The 24,990-nt window shown below is 37.0% G+C and overlaps 1 protein-coding gene across 1 annotated transcript; it reads right to left on the reverse strand.

Moving 5' to 3' along the window:
- Positions 1-983: 983 nt before the first annotated feature.
- Positions 984-23,876, reverse strand: LMNB1 (lamin B1). Its single transcript, XM_026673829.2, has 11 exons — positions 22,856-23,876; positions 14,827-14,983; positions 11,902-12,027; positions 11,429-11,599; positions 8,480-8,605; positions 7,369-7,589; positions 5,429-5,654; positions 4,538-4,642; positions 4,092-4,211; positions 3,749-3,865; positions 984-1,652 (listed from the first exon to the last, which is right to left on the reverse strand). The coding sequence occupies exons 1-11, from the start codon at positions 23,218-23,220 to the stop codon at positions 1,611-1,613; spliced, it is 1,776 nt and encodes a 591-aa protein (XP_026529614.1). The 5' UTR covers positions 23,221-23,876; the 3' UTR covers positions 984-1,610.
- Between the last annotated feature and the right edge of the window lie 1,114 nt (positions 23,877-24,990).

Consider the following 24,990-nt stretch of genomic DNA (forward strand, 5'->3'; position numbering starts at 1 on the left):
AAAATGTTAATTTGAATATGATTTTTCTCTCACAAACGTTAAATACACGAACACACAGACATTACAGCACGGGGGTCAAACTCGCAACAAGACGTATTGTGACTTTTTTCCTTTGCTAAACCAGGAATGGGCATGGCCAGTGCGTGACACATTTGGCCCATGAGTTTGAGGAGTCTGACACCCCTGGCTACAGTCAAGTCACTATCATTTTCCCAGTTTCAAAACCCAACCAAAGGACGTAAGATTCAAACCTCTCCATAGGGTTGTTTTCTACTCATCAAGAAAAACCACAATCTACAACTGCCTATATTTTATATTTTTTCATATTTCTTATGAACTGTCTGAGAAAAATAACCATTAATAGAATTTAATAGAAATACTTCCAACAACTAGGAAGGAGATCCTGTACCTGTAAAGAATTCTGATAGTACAGTAGCAATCCTGAAGCATGATCACAAAACTGTAAGATTAATACATTCTGTTTTTTTTTTTTAAAAAAAATACTAAACACGAGATGTAATTTTTAAATATTCTTAATATGGGAACAGAGCTGTGTAAGAGGTTGTCAGAATCTGGGTGACCATTCACAGGCTTCCAGTGGAGGAGGACATTACCTACTGTGCAAGCCTGCCTTATATAAGGATACACGGTCATATGATCTTTCTACCCTCTTGGAGAAAGACAGAGCGGTGCCATTTTCACTGATCTGCATTGTAAGCATCACTCTCTCCCTTGCAAGCAAGCCTATTTAACTTTCCATTAATACTACTCCTGATTAAACCCTCCCATCCAGCCAAAGAAAAATTTTTTTTTTTCTTATGGGTTGCATGAGTAAAATGACAAATACTTTATAAATCTAAAACCACCAATTCATTTAAGATACCCAGGTATTAAACAAACAATTTCTTCACCAACAAACATTGATGATTCTGTATTTTCTTTTTACTAAAAATTCAACTTTTTTCCAAAGTATTGCATGCAAGCCTTCTTAAGATAGCTTTTATTTTGTTAATATGACATGAAAAAGTATGCAAGTTACACTAGAATTTAAAAACACACATCACACATTAACATAAGCCCATTTCCTGATTAAATTGCTAAGTAAAACTAGTCAAATTGTTTTATAGAGTCCTTCATCCTATTTATGATGTAACTAATAGACAACAATATTCTTTACAAATATTTTGAGTAAAATTTGTGTAGCTTGATTGCTAAAATACAAAAGTTTTCCATACAAAAGTTTGTTGAAAGCACTTTCCTCTCCCTTCCAAAAAGCATGTAAGAATGTAAAAAGATAAAGAGTAGATGGCTAGACTAACAACCAAACCCCACACAAGTATTTTTTTAACAAGAATATTAAAAAGGGACCACCGTAAAAATGAGGGTTGTTTTTTGAAAAAACAGTACATAGTTCAGTGTCAATATTTCACATTTCAAAAAGCTATATATATGATTTGACATACAAAAACCTCCATCTCTGGGAGAAAGGAAATTAAGGCCAGACACAGCTTTAAAATTCACAAAAGGAAATACAAAAATATGTTGTGCTTCCAAGAAGGTTCTCCTCTGCAGGTAGGGATAAACATAACTGAGGACTAGATGACTGGCGTTTACATGATTGCACAGCTTCTGTTGGCTCCTCGTGGGTCTCCCTATTTTAAATATTATAAAATGTTAAGACTGTGATATATAAAACTGTTAAAGTTTGGTATACATTAAAGATAATGAATAATCTGCCTATTTTCCCAAATTATAATAGTATAAATAATAAGCATATTATCTGAATCTTATTACCAATGCATTTTAAGTTGTCATAGGAGCAAAACATGGAACAATTCAAGTATATTAAAATTATTTGCATGAAGCAGTCGTAATATAAATTCTGTTTGACAGCTCTTATTGCAAGAGGCATATCTCCTCTATAGCTGAACAACACTGTTGCATATACAATATTAAAAACATATGGACTACTACTTCCTTCGAAATCTTGAGCAAGTTTTCATATGCAAAAGCTGAAATTACAACTAAACTCTACATTGTTGCTAGAAACTATCTTTTTAATGCGGAGTTGCACCATAGATGGAACAGTTTTGAGTGTCTTTGTCTAGAATGAAGCACACATTTTGTCCAGACATGGGCCTGAAATGTAGAGTGCTCCAGGCATAACAATGTTGGAATGACTGGGAAAAACAAGCGAGGCCACTTTATTATATCCAAGGAAACACAAGGAAATGGAAGGCACTGTTAAGGGGGAAATGATTGGACATGCTATTCTTTAATGTATGGGCATAATGTGCAATGGCTAAGAGGAGGATGAAAGAGAAATTGGTGAGATTTGGAGTTGGGGGGGGGGGTGTTGGCTGCAGCTCAGTATATGCTTGCCACTTGTAGATTCTCCACCTGAATTCAAGTATAGGGAAAGACACTGAGAAGATTGAGAAGCAATGCAGCTCATGGCTCATGTGAAGATAGGTGAGGTGCATACGTTTTTTTTTCTACTAGCCCTTTAAGGTCCCTCCAACATTTTTCAGTCAAACCCTGGAACAAACAAAATATTCCAGTTTATTAAAATTTGATTATTTTCAGAAGTTTGTGAACCACTTGGTCATAAATATTTATTTTTAATTCAAAACAAAACACATTTTCTTTATGTTGTGCATACCCCTAAAAAATACAAGATGGTCACAAGACAAATATTACACTTAGTGCCATGGCTGTTTATAATGATTTGGATCTAAGGGAGCTCAGTTTTGAATTAGCTTATGGCTCTCAAAACTATTTTAATAACTATAATTTAGTACCTTAAGTCCAGGCCTATGTAAACAGTGCTTAATACACTAAAATTGTGGAGCAGGCTATGATTTAGACCAGTGATTCCCAATCTTTACAGCTTAGTGGCCCGGCCTGGCTGGGTCGGGGAAGCAGACTGTGGGAGTGGCATATCTGAATGGTGATCTGCCTCTCGTGCGAGTGGAGCTGCGGATGCATGCCAGCCCACCTCTCACACAGCCTGGTTCCGAATAGGCCATGGCCAGGAGTTGGGGATCCCTGATCTAGATCAACGTTTCCCAACCTCAGCAACTTTAAGAAATATGTCCTTGAACTCTCAGAATTTCCCTGGCAGCATGCTGCCTAGAGTATTCTGGAAGTTGAAATCCAGTCATCTTAAACTTGCCAGAGTTGGGAAACACTGCTCTAAAGTAAGTTTAGAGAAAAACTGGGACATTTCATTTCAAATTAGGAACCTAAGCAGAAGACTAAAGGTACACTGAGGAAAACCTGAATAACTGAAAAGCATTTTGAACATAAGCAAGCACAAATGTACCACCTCTTCCCAGTTCATTCTCTACTACCTCATGAGCTCAAGATGGTTAATGTAGATTTGGATAGACATGGTACTATTTGCTGTATTTCATGCGCTTATCAATCAACTTAGTGATGTTTCTTCACTTGTGGCTTTACTAATGAGGATGGAGTGATTGGCCTTTCTTCCCCTACTGATCTTTCAAATCGATAGTGAATAGTTCCTTCTTTACCCTCTAGATTACCAACAGCCAAAAATCAGCAATCCTAGCAAACATTAATATCACATTACAGCTAGAACTGTCAGAAAAGTTGTCTGGATCTCAGTCTGCAGAGATCTCTGTCAGTTTGTTAAACTATCCTGGTATTCCTATCCTGGTTTCTGCAAACCCCCTTAATTATTCAGAAGATAACAATTTTTTAGATATTTGAAATGATAGGATACCTGCTGGTGAAATAGATCTTCCTCTTCTACAGCTTCAACTGGTTCTTCTTCTACTTCTTCCCCCTCTTCAGCTTCAAGTAAAGTTGTTTTGAAGACAGTGCTTCTCTGAGCAACTTCCTATAATAAGACATTGCTGGATTATTATCAAACACTCAAACTATTTCAGGACTTTTTATTATTATGTAATGTAAGCATGTGCTGCTGCTTGAATATATAAATCCCACTTGGAGAAGTATACTATATATTAAAAGGGAAATTGCAGCCTTACTTCTTTGTTCGGTCACATCCTTTTTTAACAAAATAAATTATATCAAGGTAATGGAATCATATGTATCTATGTTACCTCTCCCTGAGAGTTTTTCAGAATAACTTTCACATCTTTGCCAGTGCCCCAGGAATTCTGGTTCTTCCAGATGAGGTCAGAGGGAGGACTGGCTGTTACTCCAGCATTAGCAGCCCATATCTGAGAAAAATAAAACAGATTGTACAAAATTAATATATTACCATCTCTATTTACATATAAGGTATAAAAGACAAAATATACCAAAACTGCATGTTTTTGGATACAAATTGCTAGGAATCTAGGCAAAATAACAGTTTAAAGACATTGACCTATAATCAATAGTAGGCTTCATTTTCTTAGGGAAAAGAGTGCACTCATAATATTGATTAGGGTTAATTTACATATATTTTAATTATTCCACTCCACCTGGACTCTCTCATTGTTGTCCAGATTTATATTTTATAACCAAGCTACATTTTGAGTTCCACAAAGTTGATCTCACTTACTGTGACAGTCTGGCCTGCCTTCAGCACGTATCTTGAGGTATATTTATAGTTAACAGAAGCATCTCCTATTTTTCTGATCATCTCCCAGCCTCCCATTGGTTGATCCTAAATTAAATCAGAGAAAAATATCAATTAGGCAATTACAATTCATGAACACAGATAAGCCAACCCTTGACATTTCAACCAAAACACCACAAAAATGAATTATCTGCAGATAAATCTAACTTTTGGTCTACATCTCTGGTCTAGATAGATCAAACCCAATTTTGGAGTAAAGTTTGGAACCTAAAATTCTTGACTTAGCCATGAGTACATACAGTGTATATTTCTACCCATTATGCCATTCAGACTAATAACATTATATACAATATATTTTGCATATACCCTATCCCTTTTATCAATCAACATACTATAAGTACAATAGTTTTTCTGGATTGGCATTTTACTCATAGAAAGTTGAATCATGCAACGCTGTGCAATGTAGCTAAATGCTAAGAGAACGCTTTAGACTTTTGGTCTTCCAGGCACCCCTTAACTTCATCTTCCAACAGTTCCCTTAGCATGGGCAATGAAATAATGCTACATTTGTAGTTTCTGAAAGGCATTAAGTTCCTGTCTCTACCTTATGTCAGCCTTATCCATCCTCAAGTTATATAAACTTCAACTCCCAATAGTCCCTAGCCAGCATGGTAATTGCTAAGAATTAGAAAATTTGGCACACATGGGTTGGAGAAGAATGAATTGTTTAATAAAATATGTCACCACTGGGGTTATAGAACTAAAACTTTTCAGTAAACAGATTTAAAACAACGTTTCACTGGCTGAGTTTATATATCCTATATAATAAAAAACAAATCAATTATACTATGTCTTAGCACATAATTAACTTACCTGATCAGAAGTGTTCTTCAAGCGGATAAATTTCCCATCTACATCTATCTCCTCAATACAGATATTTCCAGTGGCAGAAGCTGAGTGAGAGATACTAACACTACTACTGGCCTCCGATTCTTCTACATCAACCCTCTTCCTCTTTCCCCTCGTTGTACGAACACTACGGCTTGATGATGCCCGAGAGACAGTTACACGAGAAGATGGGCTGGGAGTAAGTTTCAACCTGAGGAGAGAAATTCATGAATATAGATTCCACACACACACACACACACACACACACACTATGTCTCCATCCATCTTATGTTATGAGCTGGTATAAGTTCAGTGTAAGGTTTGTGAACCCAACTCATGAATAAAATAAGTCAATTAATCTATATTTAAATTAACATACGGGCTTACATTTTCAAGTACAGTTCAGTTATTGTCTCTGCCCCTCCCCGCATAACCAATATTATGAACTGAGGCTAGTTTTTAAGAGGTTTTAAAACAAAGGCTAGCCAAAGAATAATGTATTAAATTGTCCTTTATTCAGCAGCATACATTTTAGATGAGGAGTGGTAGAGAGAGAAAATGCCATACATGGATTTTCTGTTAGAGATGTAAAACATGACCAAAGCAAACTGAAATTGAACTAGGAAAGAAAAAGGAGTAATGAATCTTCTTCTAAACCTCAAGACTGCTAGCTCATGACAAGTAGACTGGAAAGTATGGAAAGGGCAATATTTACAGCTATGCAAGTTCTTCTGTGCCCAAACATGTCTGTGAATTGTATAGTACTTTCACACCACCAATACACGAGCATTAAAAGCAACAGTGGTTTGGCAGTTGCATGGAAAAAATCCAAGAATATTGGCAGGTGTGGTGACTAAGAGGACGTAGGTAAAATTGGCAGGCTGGGGACCTGCAGGCCATTTAGGAGGAAGGGAGACGCTGCTGAAGCCTTGTTAAATTTTTCAAATTAGTTTCCTCTGGAATTCATTTAGATGAAAACTGAGATTATCTAAAATGTTTTTAATTTTCAGTTCTGCCAAACCACAACCCGACTAGAATGGCTCTGGAAAATTTCCAGAACACACTTTCCATTGTGTACGCACCCCGAGTTGCACTTTAATCCTCTTTGAACTGATTACAATCACAAGCACGCATTCATGTGGAAATGATTTGATATCCAGCAGAGTGATGGAAACAAATACAGGTAATCCTTGACTTGCAACAGTTCATTTAGTGACCATTCAGTTACAACAGCTTTGAAAAATGTGAATTATGACCATTTTTCACACCTATGACCACTGCAGCATCCCCATGGTGGACATGATTTATACTTGGATGCTTGACAACTGACTCATATTTATGCCCTGTGCTGTGTCCGGGATCATGTGATCTCCTTCTGCAACCTTCTGGCAAGCAAATTCAATGGGGAAACCTGTTTCACTTAACCAAGTTATTAATTTAACAACTGCACTGAGTCACTTATCAAATGTGGCAAGAAAAGTTGTAAAATGGGGCAAAACTCATTTACCAAATTACTCACTTAGCAACATACATTTTGGGCTCCATTTTGGTTGTTAAGTCAAGGACTACCTGTAGCTTCCCATTAGCAAAACTATTCCCTACCAAGAGCAATTTTTCCCAGTGATTAGAATATTTACAAATATCCAGATCAATATTATTTCAGTATTGTTGTTTATACTATACACTTCCTTACAGCAAAAGAGTTTTAGTTGGATTTTAGCTGTTTTACACATCATACATTGGTAAGCCAACAAATGTTAAGAGTGATCATATAGAAATCCTAGGAGAAAATTTGGCAGAGGATCTTTCCATTTTGGCCTCCATTTGTTAAAACCATACAACATATCTCGTCATCAAGATGTCTCCTGACCTTTAGAGGTGGATAGTGTTTTGTGAATAGAAAGATTAAATGATCTTTGCATTACCTTTCTTCTTCACCCTCCAACAGCTTCCTATAGGCATTGATTTCCATATCCAAAGCCAATTTTACATCTAGCAGTTGTTCATAATCATTCAACTGCTGTTGCATCTGATCTCTTATCTCTGCCATCTCTCTCTCTTTGTCAGAGAGTGACCTGCGGAAGGTATCCCTTTCTTTAGCCAGGATGTCCTCCAGTTCTTGCATTCTCTCCAGCCATCCTCTAGACTAAAAATTACAAACAAAACAAAAAACTCAGCAATCTTAACTTCTCAGAATATATATATATGGAAAGCTATTAAAAACCGAAACCGAAATACATGAAATAATTTTATGTTTTGTACATAAAATAATTAGCATGAAGGAATTAATTTGTTCCCCCATGCCTTCAAAAATATATTTCCACTGATTATTAAGCAATCTAACACAAAAGGAAATAAGCATATATATTTCCTGTTTGAGGCAAGAATAAGCCATGCATATCACCGAATGATTACAAAACAATTTCATTTGCAGAACAATTTTTTAAATATTCAGAATTCAGCTATTAACCCATGCATTAGCATATTGGGAAAATACTAAATACAACACAGTACAATATAAGGATTAAGTGTTCTTTACTCTAAAGCAAATTAAGTATCTCTTCCTATAAAGGCCATATAATATATTGTATGCTGCATTACATTTTAAAATGTGTACACATTTTACCAAGGTGATTTATACCAAAGGATGTAATTTGAAATATTCAACTTTTTGCTAGCATAATTTCATATTATTTTCCTCAAATAAAATATATATTAAAATTAAATTAACTACAAAAGAATCAGCACAATTTATTCAGTGGAAAACACCCCAATTCAAGTGTGTCTAACATTCACCCCAAAATGTTTAAGGAGAATTGACTGCTTACAGAGTTCTATTCTGTCACTCTCTTCTCTTAAAAGCAGAAGGAAGACTGAGAAACTCTCATTAGTATTTGCAATAAAAGCAAAATAATCTCGTCCTGAAAAGTAACACAGTTGAGATATACCATCTTCTGTTTTTAATTGTCAGAGAGAAATACAAATCCAATCTAGTTAGGACCTGCTAGTATTTACGTAGAATCTTAAATTCCTTACCTCTTTCTGTAAAGCAGACAGTTGGGAAGAGAGACTGTCAATGCGCATGCGACTTTCTGTAAGTTCTTCTCTTACGGTGTTAGCTGCTGAGCTACACATTTCAGAGGAGAGTCTTGCGTTTTCAAGCTATAGAAAAGTATAGATAGAGAAAGCATTCCTGTTACTTTGCCAACAAATGCAGGAACAAGTACTTACTCTTAAAAAATCTGTAACAGAATTAAGTTACTTAATACAGGAAACCTCTCAGCTGGCAAGATGACAACGAAGAATTTACGTAATATTTTGCTAGTGAATGATCTTCCAACCATCAAAAGTATTCAGATTGCTATTTTTCCCTAAAGAGCAATATTTTCACGATACTTATTAATTCAATATTTAATAAGCAGATATACCAGGATTTAAAGTAACAGGGTGTTAACAGTTTACTGGAAAAGTGCAGCAAACTGGTGCTTAATAGATTTAAAAAATATTCCAGTTCAGTGAAATTTCAGTTATTCAATCATTTCAGCTTCTTTGTTTAAAAAAAACAAAAACACAGCACAATCATATGAAACGGCTACACTTTAGGGCTAAACATACATTTGCAAAACATAGTAAGCATACAATTCCTTTCAACAAGAATAACACTGAATGAAATACATTATCATGTGAAGAATCCTTTTACCTTATCACATAGATTTTGGTAAACAAATAAAAGGAGAGAGGTGACTTCCAACTTCTACAGGAAGAATGGTGAACTGACAAGACAGCTGAGCCAATGACCCATCTCTGTGGAAAGAAGAGGGGAATGAATCCACTCCTCAAATTCCTCTCTGGATTAAGGAGAGAATCTTCTGGTGGTTTTAGAGCTTGAGGATCTGGGAGATGCAGTTCAGAGCCTTCGAAAGGGACACTGAGTTCACCCACTTCCTTTCTTAATTACTTTCATTGTATATGGATTGCTTTCTAGATTCTAACTATCTTCAACAAGATGCATTTTTTTACTTAGGTGAATTTCTTTTAATATTTAGCTAAAGAAGTTTCATGTAAGTTTAAGAACTTAAAGAAATTTTCATTTAGAAATAAGCAGCAAAGGGCTGATTAGGATACTGATTCTGTAAAGTTTTTAAATGTACTAACAGACCGGATTGTCTGGCAATAAGACTAGGAAATGTAAGAATGATTTCTATGGTTTGTTTAAAATCCTATTAAAATTTATGAAGCTTTTGAATGTAAGTTAACAATCTTAAAATTAAATTAACAATCCTTGGTTGTATAAATAGACGCATAGAATCAAAACCACATGAAGTATTAGTACCGCTTTATAAAGCCTTAGTAAGGCCACACCTGGAATGCTGCACCCAGTTTTGATGTTGAGACTTTGGAAAAAGTGCAAAGAAAGAGCAACTAAGATAATTAAAGGCCTGGAGTCTAAAACCTATGAAGAATGGTTGCAAGATTTGGGTTTGGCTAGTCTAGAGAAAAGAAGAACTGGGGTGACATGATAGTAGTATTCCAGTATTTGAGAGGTTGCCACAAAGAGGGAGTCAACTTATTTTTCAAAGCACCAGGGGGCAGGACAAGAAACAATGGATGGAAACTAATCAAGGAGAGAAGCAACCTTGAATTAAGGATGAACTTCCTAACCATGAGAGCAATTAACCAGTGGAACAGATTACCATCAGAAGTTATGGGTGCTTCATCACTGGAGATTTTTAAGCAACTGGACAGTCACTTTTCTGAAATGGTATAGGGTCTCCTGATTGAGCAGGGGTTGGACTAGAAGACCTCAAAGGTCCCTTCCAGCTCTATTCTGATTGAAAAAATGTAAGAAATCTGTCCCTGGGCAGATGTTGTGGATTAGAGAAAAACATCGCCAAAATAGATCTGAAGACTGGTTACTAAAAGCAATCAGAAAGAATTAAAGTTTATTATTAAAGAAGAGCCATTAATACAAAAAGAGGAAACTATTTTAACTCAGAAGAATTCAAGGATGTTTGACAACAATGTACTCAGAACTTTCTTTTTAGATTGTTATTATAAAAATGAGCTCAAAAAGGATACAATTGTGAATCAGACTGTTTTGGATATGGATTTAAAATTAACTGGATACAATATTGACTAAGATGGTTCAGAATTTACAAATGAAACGAGTTGATGTTATAATAGTTAAAAGGGACACATTAATAATAAATCAGAAATGCAACTTGGATGTGTAGATTTGACTCTTAAGTGAGATTTTGACAACTTTGTTTTTGGAATTACCAAAGAGAATGAAAAGAAATCAGTTTCTGGGACACTACTTAAAAATAGTAAACATCACAACTTTCAAAATTAAAAACATTTATAACATTGACTTTATTCAACCAAACTTTTAAAAAATTGTTTCTAGCAACTTTTAATGGCCATTTCTTGATCAGCACTAAATGATAAGACCTATAGGATTACAGATGAGATATGAGAAGATTTTTGTTGCATTTTGAGCAAAAATGGTAAGCTATGATACTGAAATTGAAGGAAAATAAAATAATAAAAACTGATGAGGACACTAATAGATTAAGACCTAAAAATGAAGAAGCTATGGTGCTCTGGGACTTTAGAATTCAAATAGATAAGTACCTGAGACATAACACACAGACTTAACAATTGCTGGTAAGAAAGACCAAAAAAAAAAAAAAAAGTCTGGTTAGTGCACCTTGCAGTTCCCGAAGAAAGCAAAACAGAAAGAAGTGGAGAAAATCACAAAATACAAAACCTGCAAAGAGAATTAAATGTCTATGCTAAAAGAAAGCAAAGATAGTGTCAATAGTAATGTTATTTAGCACTGCAGCAGGAGCTAAGAGTACAAAACTTGTAACAATGTTTAACAAGTCAGAATTATAGTTAACCATTTCTACAGTTAATATATATCATCTGCATTGGAAAGTGTTCAGCTAGTCTAAAAATCTGAAAATATTCAAGTGTGAGTACTTTGGCATGGTATGTTTCTTCAAGCTCCTCTTTGTAAAGTTTCACTTGCGCATCATGTTGCTCTCTCATTTCTTTCAGTGCTTGAGTCAGTTTGTATTCATATTCTATCTGATGCCCAGAGTCCACCTCAACAAGGCGAGTCTCATGTTTTCTTCTTGTTTCATTTATTTCCTAAGAATAAATAAATAAAGTTATATTAAAAGCATTCATTTTTTTAAAGTAGGAATCTTATCAGGCTGTTATATTATGCTAGGGGCTGTAGTTACAGAGTTACAAGGTTAGGATCTTCAACTTTTCCCATGCTAGCAATCCTCCTCAAAACTACTTCTACTGGTAACAGAGGCAAGCAATATGCTTTGCCATGTTAATGACAAAGATGTGCTCAAAGAGGATCTGTGAGTCAAAAACATTAGATGAAACAATGGTTCACCTAACCTAGCTGAAAAAATATTTTGGTTTTAGAATCTCATTACCTTTTCAAACATTTTTTTCCGAAATTCCAAGTCTTCAATCAAACTTTGGCAGCGGTTTTCGAGATCCACTTTCAATAATGTTTCATCCACCAATTGTTTCTTGGCAGCCACTAAAGCAGCTTCAAGCTTGAAAAGAATATTAAAATTGAATTATAGCACAACTTCACCAAATACCACTACAGAAGAGAATAAAGTATCATCTGATCCAGTATTTATATGACCAATTACAGTATTCGAAACCTGCTTAGTAATATAAATATCTGAGATTTCTTTAATTTCTAAATACTAAATATACAGGTAGTCCTCAACTTACAACTGGTCAATTAATGACCATATTAAGTAATGATGGACGTCCCTACGGGTATCTATGATGCTGTTCTGAATTCTGACAGCTGCATATTTTGGAGTCTCAGCAACTAGTCCGCATTTATGGCCGTTTGCAGACTCCAATAATCATGCAATTGCATTTTATGACATTCCAGTTGTAAACCTGCATTACTTTCAACCATTTGTCCATAGAAAATAATTGATTCACTTAACTGCAGTGGGTCTTTAATGATTGCAGCATCAAAAATCACTTACTTTTAAGCAAGATTTATTCACGTTGGCTATCAGTTCAAAATCATTATTTTATGTAAGTAACTCAAGCAACTGTGGGCTAGATCTAAGCATAATGGAAGAATTGCTTCCTCTGGCAGCTACTGCAATTACAGGTAGTCCTCGAGAAACAACAATTGAGCCCAAAATGTATGTTGCTAAGTAAAACATTCGTTAAGTGTGTTTGCCCCATTTTACAACTTTTCTTTCCATAATTGTTAAGTCAATCATTGCATTAAGTTAGTAACAGGATTAAGGGAATCTGGCTTTCCCATTGACTTTGCTTGTCAGAAGCCTGCAAAAGCTGATCACATGACCCATGGACACTGCAATCGTCATAAATATGAACCAGTTGTCAAGCATCGGAATTTTAATCATGTGACCATGGGGATACTGCAATGGTTGTAAGTGTGAAAAATGGTCATAAACCACTTCTTTCAATGCTGTTGTAACTTTGCACAGTCACTAAATGAACTGTTGTAAGTTGAGGACTATCTGTACACATGACACCTTCAGAGAGGACAATTCTGTGAATGAGTCAGGGCTCATGTTTGGCAAGGATTTCTTTTCTCTGGTATGAACAGGGACATCTCTAGATACTTCCATTTTAAATCACACTCAGTAAACTATGGCTATTCTAGTTTTAACAATAGTTAATTTAAAGAACCCTACTTTATTGGAATTGAGATGCAACATTGTAGCTATGATTAAACCACCAAATCTTTTTTATATAATCCTAAGGAAAAGGCAGCATACAGGCCCAAGCCTTATACGCATAACAGATTATTACTGAAAATGTAAAACAATTAGGAACGTGCTGTATATAGTTGCTGCTACTACTTTTGAAAAACAGTTTAATAGCAATGGCAGATTATTTTTCCAAATTATATACTGTGCAGCCAAGTAGTACATATTTTGGATGATCTCTGGCAAGAGTGGGATGGGAGACGTGCATCTATTCTTACTCTACTTGACCTCCCGGCAGCTTTCGATACCATCAACCATGGTATTCTCCTGGGGCAGCTTTGGGGACTAGGAGGCCTTGTGCTATCCTGGTTCACTTCCTTCCTCTGCGGCCACTCTCAGTCAGTGTTGATAGGAGAAGAGAGATCCAGCCCTCGCCCACTGCTTTATGGGGTTCCACAGGGCTTACTCTTTTCCGCTCCTGTTCAACATTTATATGAAGCCGCTGGGTGGGATCATCCACCACCAAGGACTGAGGTATAACCAATATGCTGATGATACTCAGCTGTATGTCTTGGCCCGTGGTGAGTTAAGTAATGCCATGTCCTCCCTCTTGCAGTACCTAGAGGTTGTTAGGGGGCTGGATGGGGAGCAACAGGATGAAACTAAACCCTTGCAAGACTGAGTGGCTCTGGGTTTGGGGTTCGTTGGCTCAGGCAGAATTGCCAGCATTGGTCTTGGATGGAGTGGCACTACCCCAAACAGACCCTGTGCATAATTTAGGAGGTTTAATCTGGACTCATAACTCCTGCTCGAAGAGCAGGTGGCATTTACACCCTTTCCTGGATAAACAGTCCCTACTCACAGTCACTCATGCCCTAGTCACTTCCCGTCTTGACTACTGCATTGTGCTCTACACGGGGATGCCCTTGAAGAACATCCAGAAACTCCAGTTGGTGCAAAATGCAGCGGCCCGCATGGTTTTGTGCAGACCATAGTGGGCATATGTATCATCTCTCCTGCAGGAGCTGCACTGGTTGTCGATTTGCTTCCGGGTGCAATTCAAGCTGCTGGTTGTCACCTTTAAAGCCCTTCATGGCTTGGGACCAGGTTATCTGAGGGACCATCTCCTACCGGTCACATCTACCCAACCCATCAGAGCAGGGAGGGAGGGAATGTTGCGGGTTCCATCCCCATGAGATACACCTGGTGGGACCCAGAAGAAGGACCTTCTCCATGGTGGCTCCCTCTCTGGAACATCATTCCCCCAGAAATTAGAACGTCCCCCACCACCCTAATACGCTGAAGACCTGGTTCTGCCAGCAGGCCTGGGGAACCCAGAGCAGAATGGAGCCCATTAAATGGCTTGTGTGATCTGCTGTCACTGGGGTGGGAGTTGGGGGGGGGTGTGATTTTGTTATATTGTACTATATTAATTTATTTGATTCTTTTTGTTAGTTTTTATTGTTTTAAATGTGGTTTTATATTCTGTAAGCTACCTTGAATCGCCATGGGTGAATAGGCAGCAATATAAATTCAATAAATAAACAAACAAGGAAGAAAATAAATATTTACACCAATTATGAAATACACAATACAGCTCCAAAATACAAATGTTTGAAAATATAACTGCTGATAACTTACCTGATTAATCTGATCCTTTAAGTCCTCAAGATCCCCTTCCAGACTTTTTTTATCACCAAGTGCTGTAGCAAGTGCTGCTTCTTTTGCATTTAGAGAAGCTTCAAATTCCCGAAGCTTTGCCACAGCACAAGTCAGATCAGATTCTTTTTTTGCATAGCTAAAACAAATCAGAAGTTCAATTCAAAGAGTAAGAATTTGCAATGAATTAACTTAGGTACAGCAAAGTTTGTAATGAAACAGGCTTATTTTAATGAGATGCATTTGGCTTCTTCAAGAAACATTTTAAGGATCCAGCTGTGATGTAGCTGCTTTCCCCCCCACCCAAACTGCTACCAGGATAACACAGTAATGCAGCAATATCCCTGCTGCTATTAATGCAGATAAATTGGTTGATGTATGAGCACAGCAAGGAAGGTATAAAAGAAAAAAGGCCAAATAAACAATGCAGATATGTGCTGGAAAAGTTGCTCTTTTTGCTTTTAAAGCTTTACAATGGGAAAAAATCTAATTCATATGGGTGGGTTGCATTTATGTTGTGCTTTATTTGGTAGGCAACTGTGTGTTGGTGGAACTGAGGTTGTACAAATCAAAAGACAACTAAACTTGTTTATGTGTTTTAATCTAATAATAGCAACAGATTTATTTGCAGGTATGTAGATTTCATTGATACAGCAAAGTTTATCAAAACTTTTCTGAAGATGTTTAACACATGCTTATTCTTGTTAGAATTTTAGCAAGGAAAGAATGGAGAAGTCTTATGTTATAGTGTGTTTAAGTAGAATTATATTATAGTATCAAATATCCCTAATTTATATTAGGTTGGTGATTAAAATCTGCTGCCTAGTATCATTAGCTTACAAACCTATTAATTACAGTTTCTTAACTTCTTGTGCAGTGAAAGCACTTTTGGTTCAAATGCTTTTAATTAACAGAGATGTTACACTTAAATATAACCTGCATTTTAGAGTAGGGGTGTCAAACTCAAGGCCAGCACTGTGCTTAGATCTGGCCCATGGGGCTGCCCTGGAAACAGTGAAGGACTGGCGCATGGTGCCTCTGGCAGCTCAATATCACTCATGTCAGGAGCAGCCCTCCCAGGCTCCGTTTTCTGCTGTGACAACCTCCTGAAGCACTGTCAGAGAAAATGGAGCGGCCCTCTGAAGCTGTTTTTGCTGGCAGAGCACTACAGGAGGCCATCACAGCCAAAAATGGAGCCTGGGAGGGGGGTGCCCCCGATACGAGTGACGTCAAAATGGCCACAGCCACCTGGCCCAAAAGCTGAAACACAATTCTAATGCAGCCTTCAATGAAATTGAGTTTGACACATCTGTTTTAAAGGGAAAAACTAAACTAAAATCTTGGGCAAGTATAAAACTCCACATTCCAAATATTTCATCTATATACCACCCTAGAGCTGGGATAGAAAGATTTGCAAAAGAAGGGGAACATTGGAGATGAAAAGAACCAGGTAAACACTGATTTCATTTTATATCCTATTCCTGAAAGAATAAAGGGGAAATTGGATATTTGAAAACATAAGAAAAAAATCTATAGAACTTTTATCAAGTACCATAACATGAAAATTATCCAGTGCAGCAGCTACTGCATAGAGCTACTGGCTTTACAGCTACTAAAAATTGGTGCCAATTATTTATTTATTAATTGAATTTCTACATGGACTATCTCACCTAAAGGAGTGCTGTGGTGGTCATAAAACAGATCATTCACATTACTGATATGATTTTATGACCTTTTTCATAATGTATGTGAAATTCCAATGGTTTAGATCCTTAAACAACTAAAATAAACCTTACTTGTCAATCCAGGGATAATAAACGGAAACTTCAAACTCTGAAGAACAAAGCAGAAATTTCCCCCTCAAGTGGATTTTAAAAAAAACAAATGTGGTTACTTCCATTTGGTTTTCCTTCCTCTATTTCTATCAAAACCTTTCCTACAGCTGGCTGATAGGCAGATAAAATCAATCCACAAAAATCTGTGTTGGTTATCAGAACAGTATACAGCAAATTGGAGATCAGTGGCTACAGAATATATATAATACATATAAAATGACTGTGATTTATTCTTTGTTCTGTGGCTGTGGGTAAAGGAAAATACTCAGTTAAGGGAACAGCTACCTAACTCTTCAGAAATAAATGTTCATTTCTTTCTCCTTTTGTACCTTTTAACTTCTTTGCTTTATATTGACATGCATAATAAACAAAAAAATGAGCAAACAAAAATTCCATATAGCTATAGTTTCTTTCTGTGGCTTGTCATATCCACAGCATAGTATTTGAATGGAATGACTAACCAGATTTTTAACACATGCATTTCCCTTAGTGTTAAACTAACTTATTCTAATAACTGTTATTCCAAGAATGGGAGAAGATGCTGAAGGCTGTTGCAATGCTCCTTGGTTATGTGAATTCTGGACACTTGGCAACTCATCCATACTTAGAATTTGATTGCCAAATGCCCGCAATCATGTGATTACCATTCATCATCTTCCTTGCTGGCTTCCCCAGAAAGTCAAAAGGAAAGCAGGCAAAAGAAGTCACAAGCTGCTGCTGCCTGTTCAGAAGACTCCCCCTGATTCAGAGGGGGGGGGGGTTTGCTGACAAGGGTGCATCCTGAATTCCAAGCAGGATTTTGGCATAGGGTGTTTACAGCATGGGACATTTGCAGTCTACAACTGAAGAAATGTATTTAGCCTATCTCTCCTAATGAGAACTTCCACAATGTGGGACGTGAAACATCTGTTTCAATTTTGCTTGTTAGGAACAGTTGCCCTATGCACCAAACAAATCATAGTTTATACTTGTTGAATCAATTAAGTCATTGTCTAAAGGCAGCCAATGATAAACATATATTTTAATATTACTTTATAAATATCTTTTTCTAACAATGGAACAACCTATTTTAAGGGAAATGACAGCCCTAAAAAGCTAGCAATCATTATGAAAGTTAAAATTGGACAAATTCAATATTTATATTTGAAGTGGATTTGAAGCTAATGTTTTTGGTATTTTTTCCTACTCATGTATTAATTCCAAGAGATGGGCTGGACAACTATTTTTATTAAAATATTACAAATACCTCAGTTTATTGAAGAGCAGCTTACTTTCCCATTATAAGCAGAACTGCTATTCTTGCCATTTCCTATACGATCCTGGATAATCTCAATGGTATTTGCAAAAAACTTGGATTTGATACTTCTTGATAATACTACACAATGTCTCTTTCCCCCCCAAACTCTAATTTTTTTTGTTACCAAATTTGCTTTTCCTATTATAATTGTATATAACATAATGGATTATATTGGTGGCTACACAAAGGATATAAGGAATAACATACTGGAACATACAACATACTGTTACATCATTACATTACATTGTATTATTCTGAATGTAATACTGAAACTAAGGCATTACATTTTCTATTTATCACTACTGGGAACAGACATATTTTTTTCATTCTCATAGAATGGAAGTTCACAAGTACTATAGCTATTAAGGTTATTACTAAGCCCAACTTCCAGAAGTTGTTATTGACTCAGTGCTTACCTATGGCTATCCCCAAGAAAATAACTGAATTTCCTATTATTATTCACAAGTGTGCTGTATATAACTCCATTGTCTTTTAGATGGGAAGGGAATATTTTTTAAAAAAGATATTCCTTAATCTTATATCTGAGATCTTTGCTTCAAATTCTGTTTGTTATGTTGTATTTTCTTTTTATATGTTTTCAAATATGATTATCTTCTGGTGTTCTTGTAAGAGAAGTCAACTTTAGCAAGTAAAAAAATAATAAAACAACAATGCAGTATTGCCCACAATGCTAATATGATCATCTATTCTCTCTCTAGACTTTCTTGGTTTACTGTATTTCAGTATAAATAGAAACAATAATAATTGAATATTAGAGGTTGAACATTAAATAATAAATATTACAGTTCTGTAATCATGTATTTGAAAAATTCTTTCAAAATTCTGCCACATAGAATTAAAGAAAAAAAGATTTGACCATCCTATTTGTCATATTCATAAAAGATGTCCACAAGCATACATTCTGAAGTAGCAAACCCTAATAAAGCAAGATAAAGCCCTTTCTTAGATTTAAGATTATATTTTCACATGAAATTGTTATTATTATTATAAGTTGTATCAGGAACTAGTATGAGGAAATTTAATAATTATAGAAATCTATGAAAGTATGAACATTTACTTTACGCTATCTAGTTAAACTAAACAAACTTTTGCTCATTTTCTAAATAATATACATATAATACCCCTCTTTGTCAACTGTCTAATTTTCTAAATATTAGTTAATAATTCTAATCAATACTGTTCAAATATTATTGTATTCAATACAAATGTATTACGCTTTGCAACTATATATACATATAATACATATAATATACTGTAATTCAAATATATAAGCATTGTATTATTTATTTCTCCAGCTTTTTTACACAGTTTTACAGATGCAATTCACAGGTTATCAAATGGAAACCCATCAAATCCCAAAAGTACATACCCAACTCTATTACATTTGTTATACTGCCTGCCTCTTCTTTGTAGTACAAATCAACTGATCTGCAGCAGGCAGCTTGGATACTTTTCTTATTAAGCACAGATTTTAATATCTGAGGCATACCTCACTTTATAAAATATTTCATATGAAGCTATTATTAATGCTTGACAGAAACTTTCCCAAGGCGAGTACCAATCCACCTACACTCATACAAAATCGAACTTGCTGAAAAGGCAAAAATGATTCAACAGGTGTTTGAGTATCATGACAGCAAAGCTTTGAACTCTTAATTTATAGCATATTAAAGAGTGATTGAAAGATGAATCACTGTGAAAAAGCTTGGATTTACACATATTTTTACTAGCATAGCTGTAAACTAGGGATCCAAGGTGCAATCCAAAATCATGTTTATCTGCCCATTTGGTGAATGTAACAGGTTTTATCATTGCAGTCTAAAGATGGAAAGAAAGTAAAGTCTTCTATTACTGTAACCCTGTTAGATTTGACCAGATTATCTAGCTATAGCTAATCTACAGGTAGTATAACTGGTCATTTAACAACCATTTAAAGTTACAATGGACATCCCCAACCTATTTGTGACTGGTTTTTGGAGCTGTACAAACGACCTTGAAATCACATGATTGTATTTTGATGTTTGCTAACCAGCTCACCTTTGCAGTTGTTAAGTGTCCTGTGGTCATGAGATCACTATTTGTGATCTTTTTTTTTCCAATTTCCACTGAAAACCTACCTATTGGAGTAAATTGATTCATCTAAACGACTGACAGTTGTTTAATGACTGTTGTAAAACAACAATAACTTCAAATCCAATCACATGATACCTCAACTTATGACCATGACTTACAACCAGGCTAAATTATAGTCGTAACTCAAGTATTATCTGCAGACTGTTCAAAATAGCCTTATTTCTCATGCATAGCCATTTTTGAATAAGAAAGGTTAATATTAATTAAATTAATGTTAAAATTTAAATTAAAGGCCCTATCTAACTATATGAAAAGGCACATCTATTTTCCCAGGCTACTGTCTTAAGAGCACAGTGGTTTCGTGGGAAGACATATGTTTACTCAAATATAAATGATAAATTCTCAATCAGTACAATGTTTAAAAGACTGAAACTACTGTACAAAAGAAAGAGACAGTAATAATTTTGTATTGCATACATTATGAAATACACAAAGCTACCTGCTCCCTTTTCTAATTTTCACGGTATAAACATTTTACTATGAGAAATAACCAACTTAATAGAAAGTGGAAAGTGAACAACCTGAAAAAAACCTATACACATAATAATCAGTTAACACCAGTGCAAAATGGTTCCTTCAAAGCCCCCAACTGAAACACTTGAGTTGTTTTGCAAAATATAAAAATGTCTATTACTAAACAGCACCTCATCAAGACCCTTGAAGCAGCTGCTTTGATGTACAGGCAGAAAAGATGTTTCCACCTATGCCTCTGGTGAAGTGGAAGAGCTAGTTTTAAAGCTTTAATAGGAGGTACCTTAGGTTTTTTTGAGTAAAGCTGTTTATCTCAAATTGAATCTGTCCAACTCGCCACAATGCAAAGCCATTTTGCAAAACCTATTAAATATGCTTGGATCTCTCAAAACTGATTGGTATAGTATTATACATAAACCAATCCTAAAATCACTGAAAAATCTATATTATGGTATATATTGCTAAAGTTGAAGTAATTTCCACCTATTCAGATTAGGATGGTAATGAAAACATACCGTTTAATTCCAAGTTTTGCAAATATATGGTTTATACCATTATTGGTTTTTTATATTTTTGTAACCAACCATTAGTATCAGATACATACATATTTGCAATGAATGCAATTTTCACTCAGATGCCAATACATACTTGGACTTAAAAACTAGGGTTTATTGTTTGTTGATGGGAAATTATATATATTTAAATCAACAAATATAGAAGACATTTATGAGAAGTTGCCCTAGAAGCACATGTCAAAACTATAAATGAAATAATCTAAATTTCAAAGGAATAACAAAAAAGAAATATAGCTAACATTTAAGAACAAAAATTGCAATATCGTAACAATTAATAATGTAGCTGCTTTCCTTAAAATGAATTTGTTTGCTATTTCCATTTTCAATGATACAAAGATTCTTATTTGCAAATAGGTGCATACTTCCATTTTTTTCTTTAGCAAAGTTCAAATGACTAGCACCACACAAGTATCTTCAGAGAGACATTCCTGAACTATTGAAAATGGAAATATGAATCCTTTTTGTAAATGTGCATGATTTTAATACTTGATACCTATGCACACCTTCAAGTTTTCACAGAAAACAGATTTTTAAATAGCATCCAAAAACACAGTGAGACTTGACAGAAAGCTTTTTAATGAAACTAACAAAATCAACCTCACAATGTGGAACACTTGATACCTATATAACATGGAAGAGTCCAGATTCCTTCATCAGTATCTCCAAATAGGAGTTGGAGAAACTCCTGTCTGTAAGAACTGAAAAGCAGTTCCCAATCAGCATCAACAATATTCGCCTAGGTGGACTAATGAAATGACTTCTACAAAGTCCAATATTACAGAGTCCAATATTATTACAAAATAACCATATTTAGACCTCCAAGTAAATGTTGAACTTTATAATCAATTATTCACATTCAAAATTGAATGATCAATCCAAAGGCGAAAAGTGATCATTCAGAAAATAAACAGTTGTAGCAGAGGGAAGAACAGGAAACTTATTTTCTTTCATTCAATCAAGTAAGAATACATGAGCTGAAGCACATGGCCCAGATGGTAAAACTGAATTAATATAGTAGCAGAAAAATGAATGGGAGAAAGGGGGAGGAGACAGTAGCATGCCCTCAAAGCATTTGTTTCTCATTTACGACCATAGCAAACACTGAGATTGGAATCTTATCTGAATTTCAAATGATTCATATTTCTCAATTATATGACCTTTCAAAACAAGGATTTACAACACAGAATGACAGAAAAGCTAAACGGTTAAGGTTGGAATCAATAGATCCTTCCATTAATATCCCGCAGTATCCTGTAACATCAGATATAAACTACCCACGGCCCCTTAACCAAGCTGTAGTGCTTCTGCTTCGCTTGTTACTCATCTTCTGCCTCCATGGTCGGTGGCAACGGATGCATTTGGGGGGGGGGAGTGACGATTTTGCCTAATGAAGGTGGATGAAAGACAATTATCGGAGATAACAGAGGATCGCTTGGTCGGTTACATCAAAAACCAATATTCTCCCTCCCCCTCCCCGCCTTAATTTCCCCCTCAGGAACATGTACCCTGATGGGCGATCACGTGGCTACGTGAAGGGAGTCTCTAAGGGACGAAAGCAAACCACATGGCCCCGGCTGAACGGTCGTCCTGGATCCATTAATGATTGATCTCCCGTTAAAGTTACAATGGGTTTTGGGGGGCGAGGCGGGGGGAAACAGGCCCCCAAGTAAGCCACTTACTTGCCAAGGAGCTGGTCGTGTTCAGCACGGATCTTGCCCACCTCGATCTGCAATCTGGCTCTTTCCTGAGCCGTGTCGTCTAAAGAGCGCCTGGCATCGGCCAGCTCGTTGTCATAGAGGATTTTAAGGCCGGTGAGTTCACGGCCACGCACCTCTTCCCGCTCGGTGACTTGGAGGTGGAGCGCGCTGTTCTCGATCTCCAAGCTGCGCACCTTGTCGATGTAAACGGCCAGGCGGTCATTGAGCTCCCGCAATTCCTCCTTCTCTTGCAGGCGGCTGATGCGGGTCGGACTAAGCGGTGTGCTGGCCGCACTGCTCCGGCTGCGTTGCCCTATCGGTGTGGAAGTCGCCACAGCAGCCGCCATGGCGCGAACAAAGCGCGGGGGAAACGGGGATGAAGATAAAAGAAGGGCAAAGCGGGAAACCGGCGGTGTCGGTAGGCTCGAGCCGAAGGACGGCGCCCGAAAGTTTCTGGGGAGGGAAAAGGGTCAGAGGACGCAGACGTCTCCCGAGCCCAGCGGAACAAATCGGATTGAAAAGCAGAAAGACTTTATAAGCAAACCCGAACAAAAAAAAATATTAAGAATGCGCCTTGCTTCAGTTGTAAAAAAAAAAGGGGGGAGAAAAAAGTGAAGCGAAAGAGGAAAAAAAGAGCTCCAAGGTTTCAAATGAATGAACTGCGGAGGCGAAAGGAAGCGACCAGTAGGGAAAAAGGAGAAAAAGGAAAGAGGAGGAGCGAAAACAAATGAGGCTTCTGCAGGTGCTGAGAGGGAAACACAGGGAGGGATTTTTTTTTTTTTAAAGGGAAGCGGCAGAAGGAAAAGTGCAGATGCTTCGAAGAAGACCCGCGCAGACTCCCGCTGGCGTTTGCTGTTGGAAAGAGCAAAGCTAGTTACCCAACCGAGACGGTGCACAGCCTCCGGCCGCTCCTCCCGCGTAGAAAAGCACACAAAACAGGCGGGCTCAGCGCAAAACCAATATGGCCGCCACGCGCCTCGGCTCCCCCCCTCCCTATTTCCCCCCGTCCTCTCCGCGCAGAACTCTACCTCACGTGTCCGAAGCTTAGCCAATCGGACGGCGAAGCGCGCTCAGCTTCGCTGTTTATGGTGATCGGGACGCAAAATTCAAAACGCGCAGACTTGCAACTGTCAGCGAGATAGCGGCGCGCGCGCTTTCACCGCTCCACCGCCCACCTTCGCCTGCGCGCGCGTATGCCTTGCTCGGCTCTCGCTACCGCCGTCCTTTGCTGCTGCATCCCCTCCCCGCCCCCGGCCGGGAATTGCTCAGAGGAGGAGAAGGAAGACGGGGTCGCGCTTGTCTTCTCCGCTCTTGTTTTTCTTCCCAGCTGCTGCCTCGGTGTCGAGTTTCTCCTTTCCCTCATTAATGCGGGTGTCCTACATAGCCTTATTCCTCGCCGATAGCCAGAGAAATATGTCCGGTCAAAAAGGGGGTGCTCGAGTGCCCCAGCGTGTGAACCCGAGTTGTTGATTGGTTTTGGCTGGGCTTGCTTTCGATATTAAGGCTGGAGAAATTTGAGTGGTTTAATAGTGACTCTTTGAAAACCTGGATTGACCCAGCTCATTAAGCAACAACTGGGTTGGGTTTTTTGTGGCTTTACTGTGGTGTGAGCCAAACCGCTGTGAATTGCTAGTCAGGTTTTTGTGGCCGAACGTAAAGCCAGCCGATCGTGTTTTATGCACTAATAAAGCGAATAATGGCTCGGTGTGTAGTTTGAAGCCAAGCTTAGCCTGAGGTTATGCATGGCAGCAAGGATTACTTGTTGCCTTTCATAATTGGCTAACTTCACACAGCAAATTTAAGCCAGAAATTTAGTTGGCTAGCCATAGGTCTCATACATGGTCAGTTAAAACTCAAATCCTGTGGTTGAAGAAATGAACGTTTTGTGAATTAATGCCTGCAATTGATCTTTGAAGGCATGTTGGCTGCATCCCAAAATAAATAATTCCTGGGCCAAAGAAAAAAGGATTTTAATTAACATTTAAATTGAGTTACAATTATGGTTGCTTTCATTTTTGTAATTTTCTCTTGTCGGATTAAAAATTTAGTAGAAATGTCTGAAAGAACACTTGAGATTTTAAATGAGTTCCCTGAGGTCTTAGGTTGCGTCTTTTTGG

Source organism: Notechis scutatus, chromosome 2 (assembly GCF_049901735.1).
Source record: "Notechis scutatus isolate UNSWTSFEM ecotype Mainland chromosome 2, rNotScu1.2, whole genome shotgun sequence".
NCBI classification, from domain to species: domain Eukaryota; kingdom Metazoa; phylum Chordata; class Lepidosauria; order Squamata; family Elapidae; genus Notechis; species Notechis scutatus.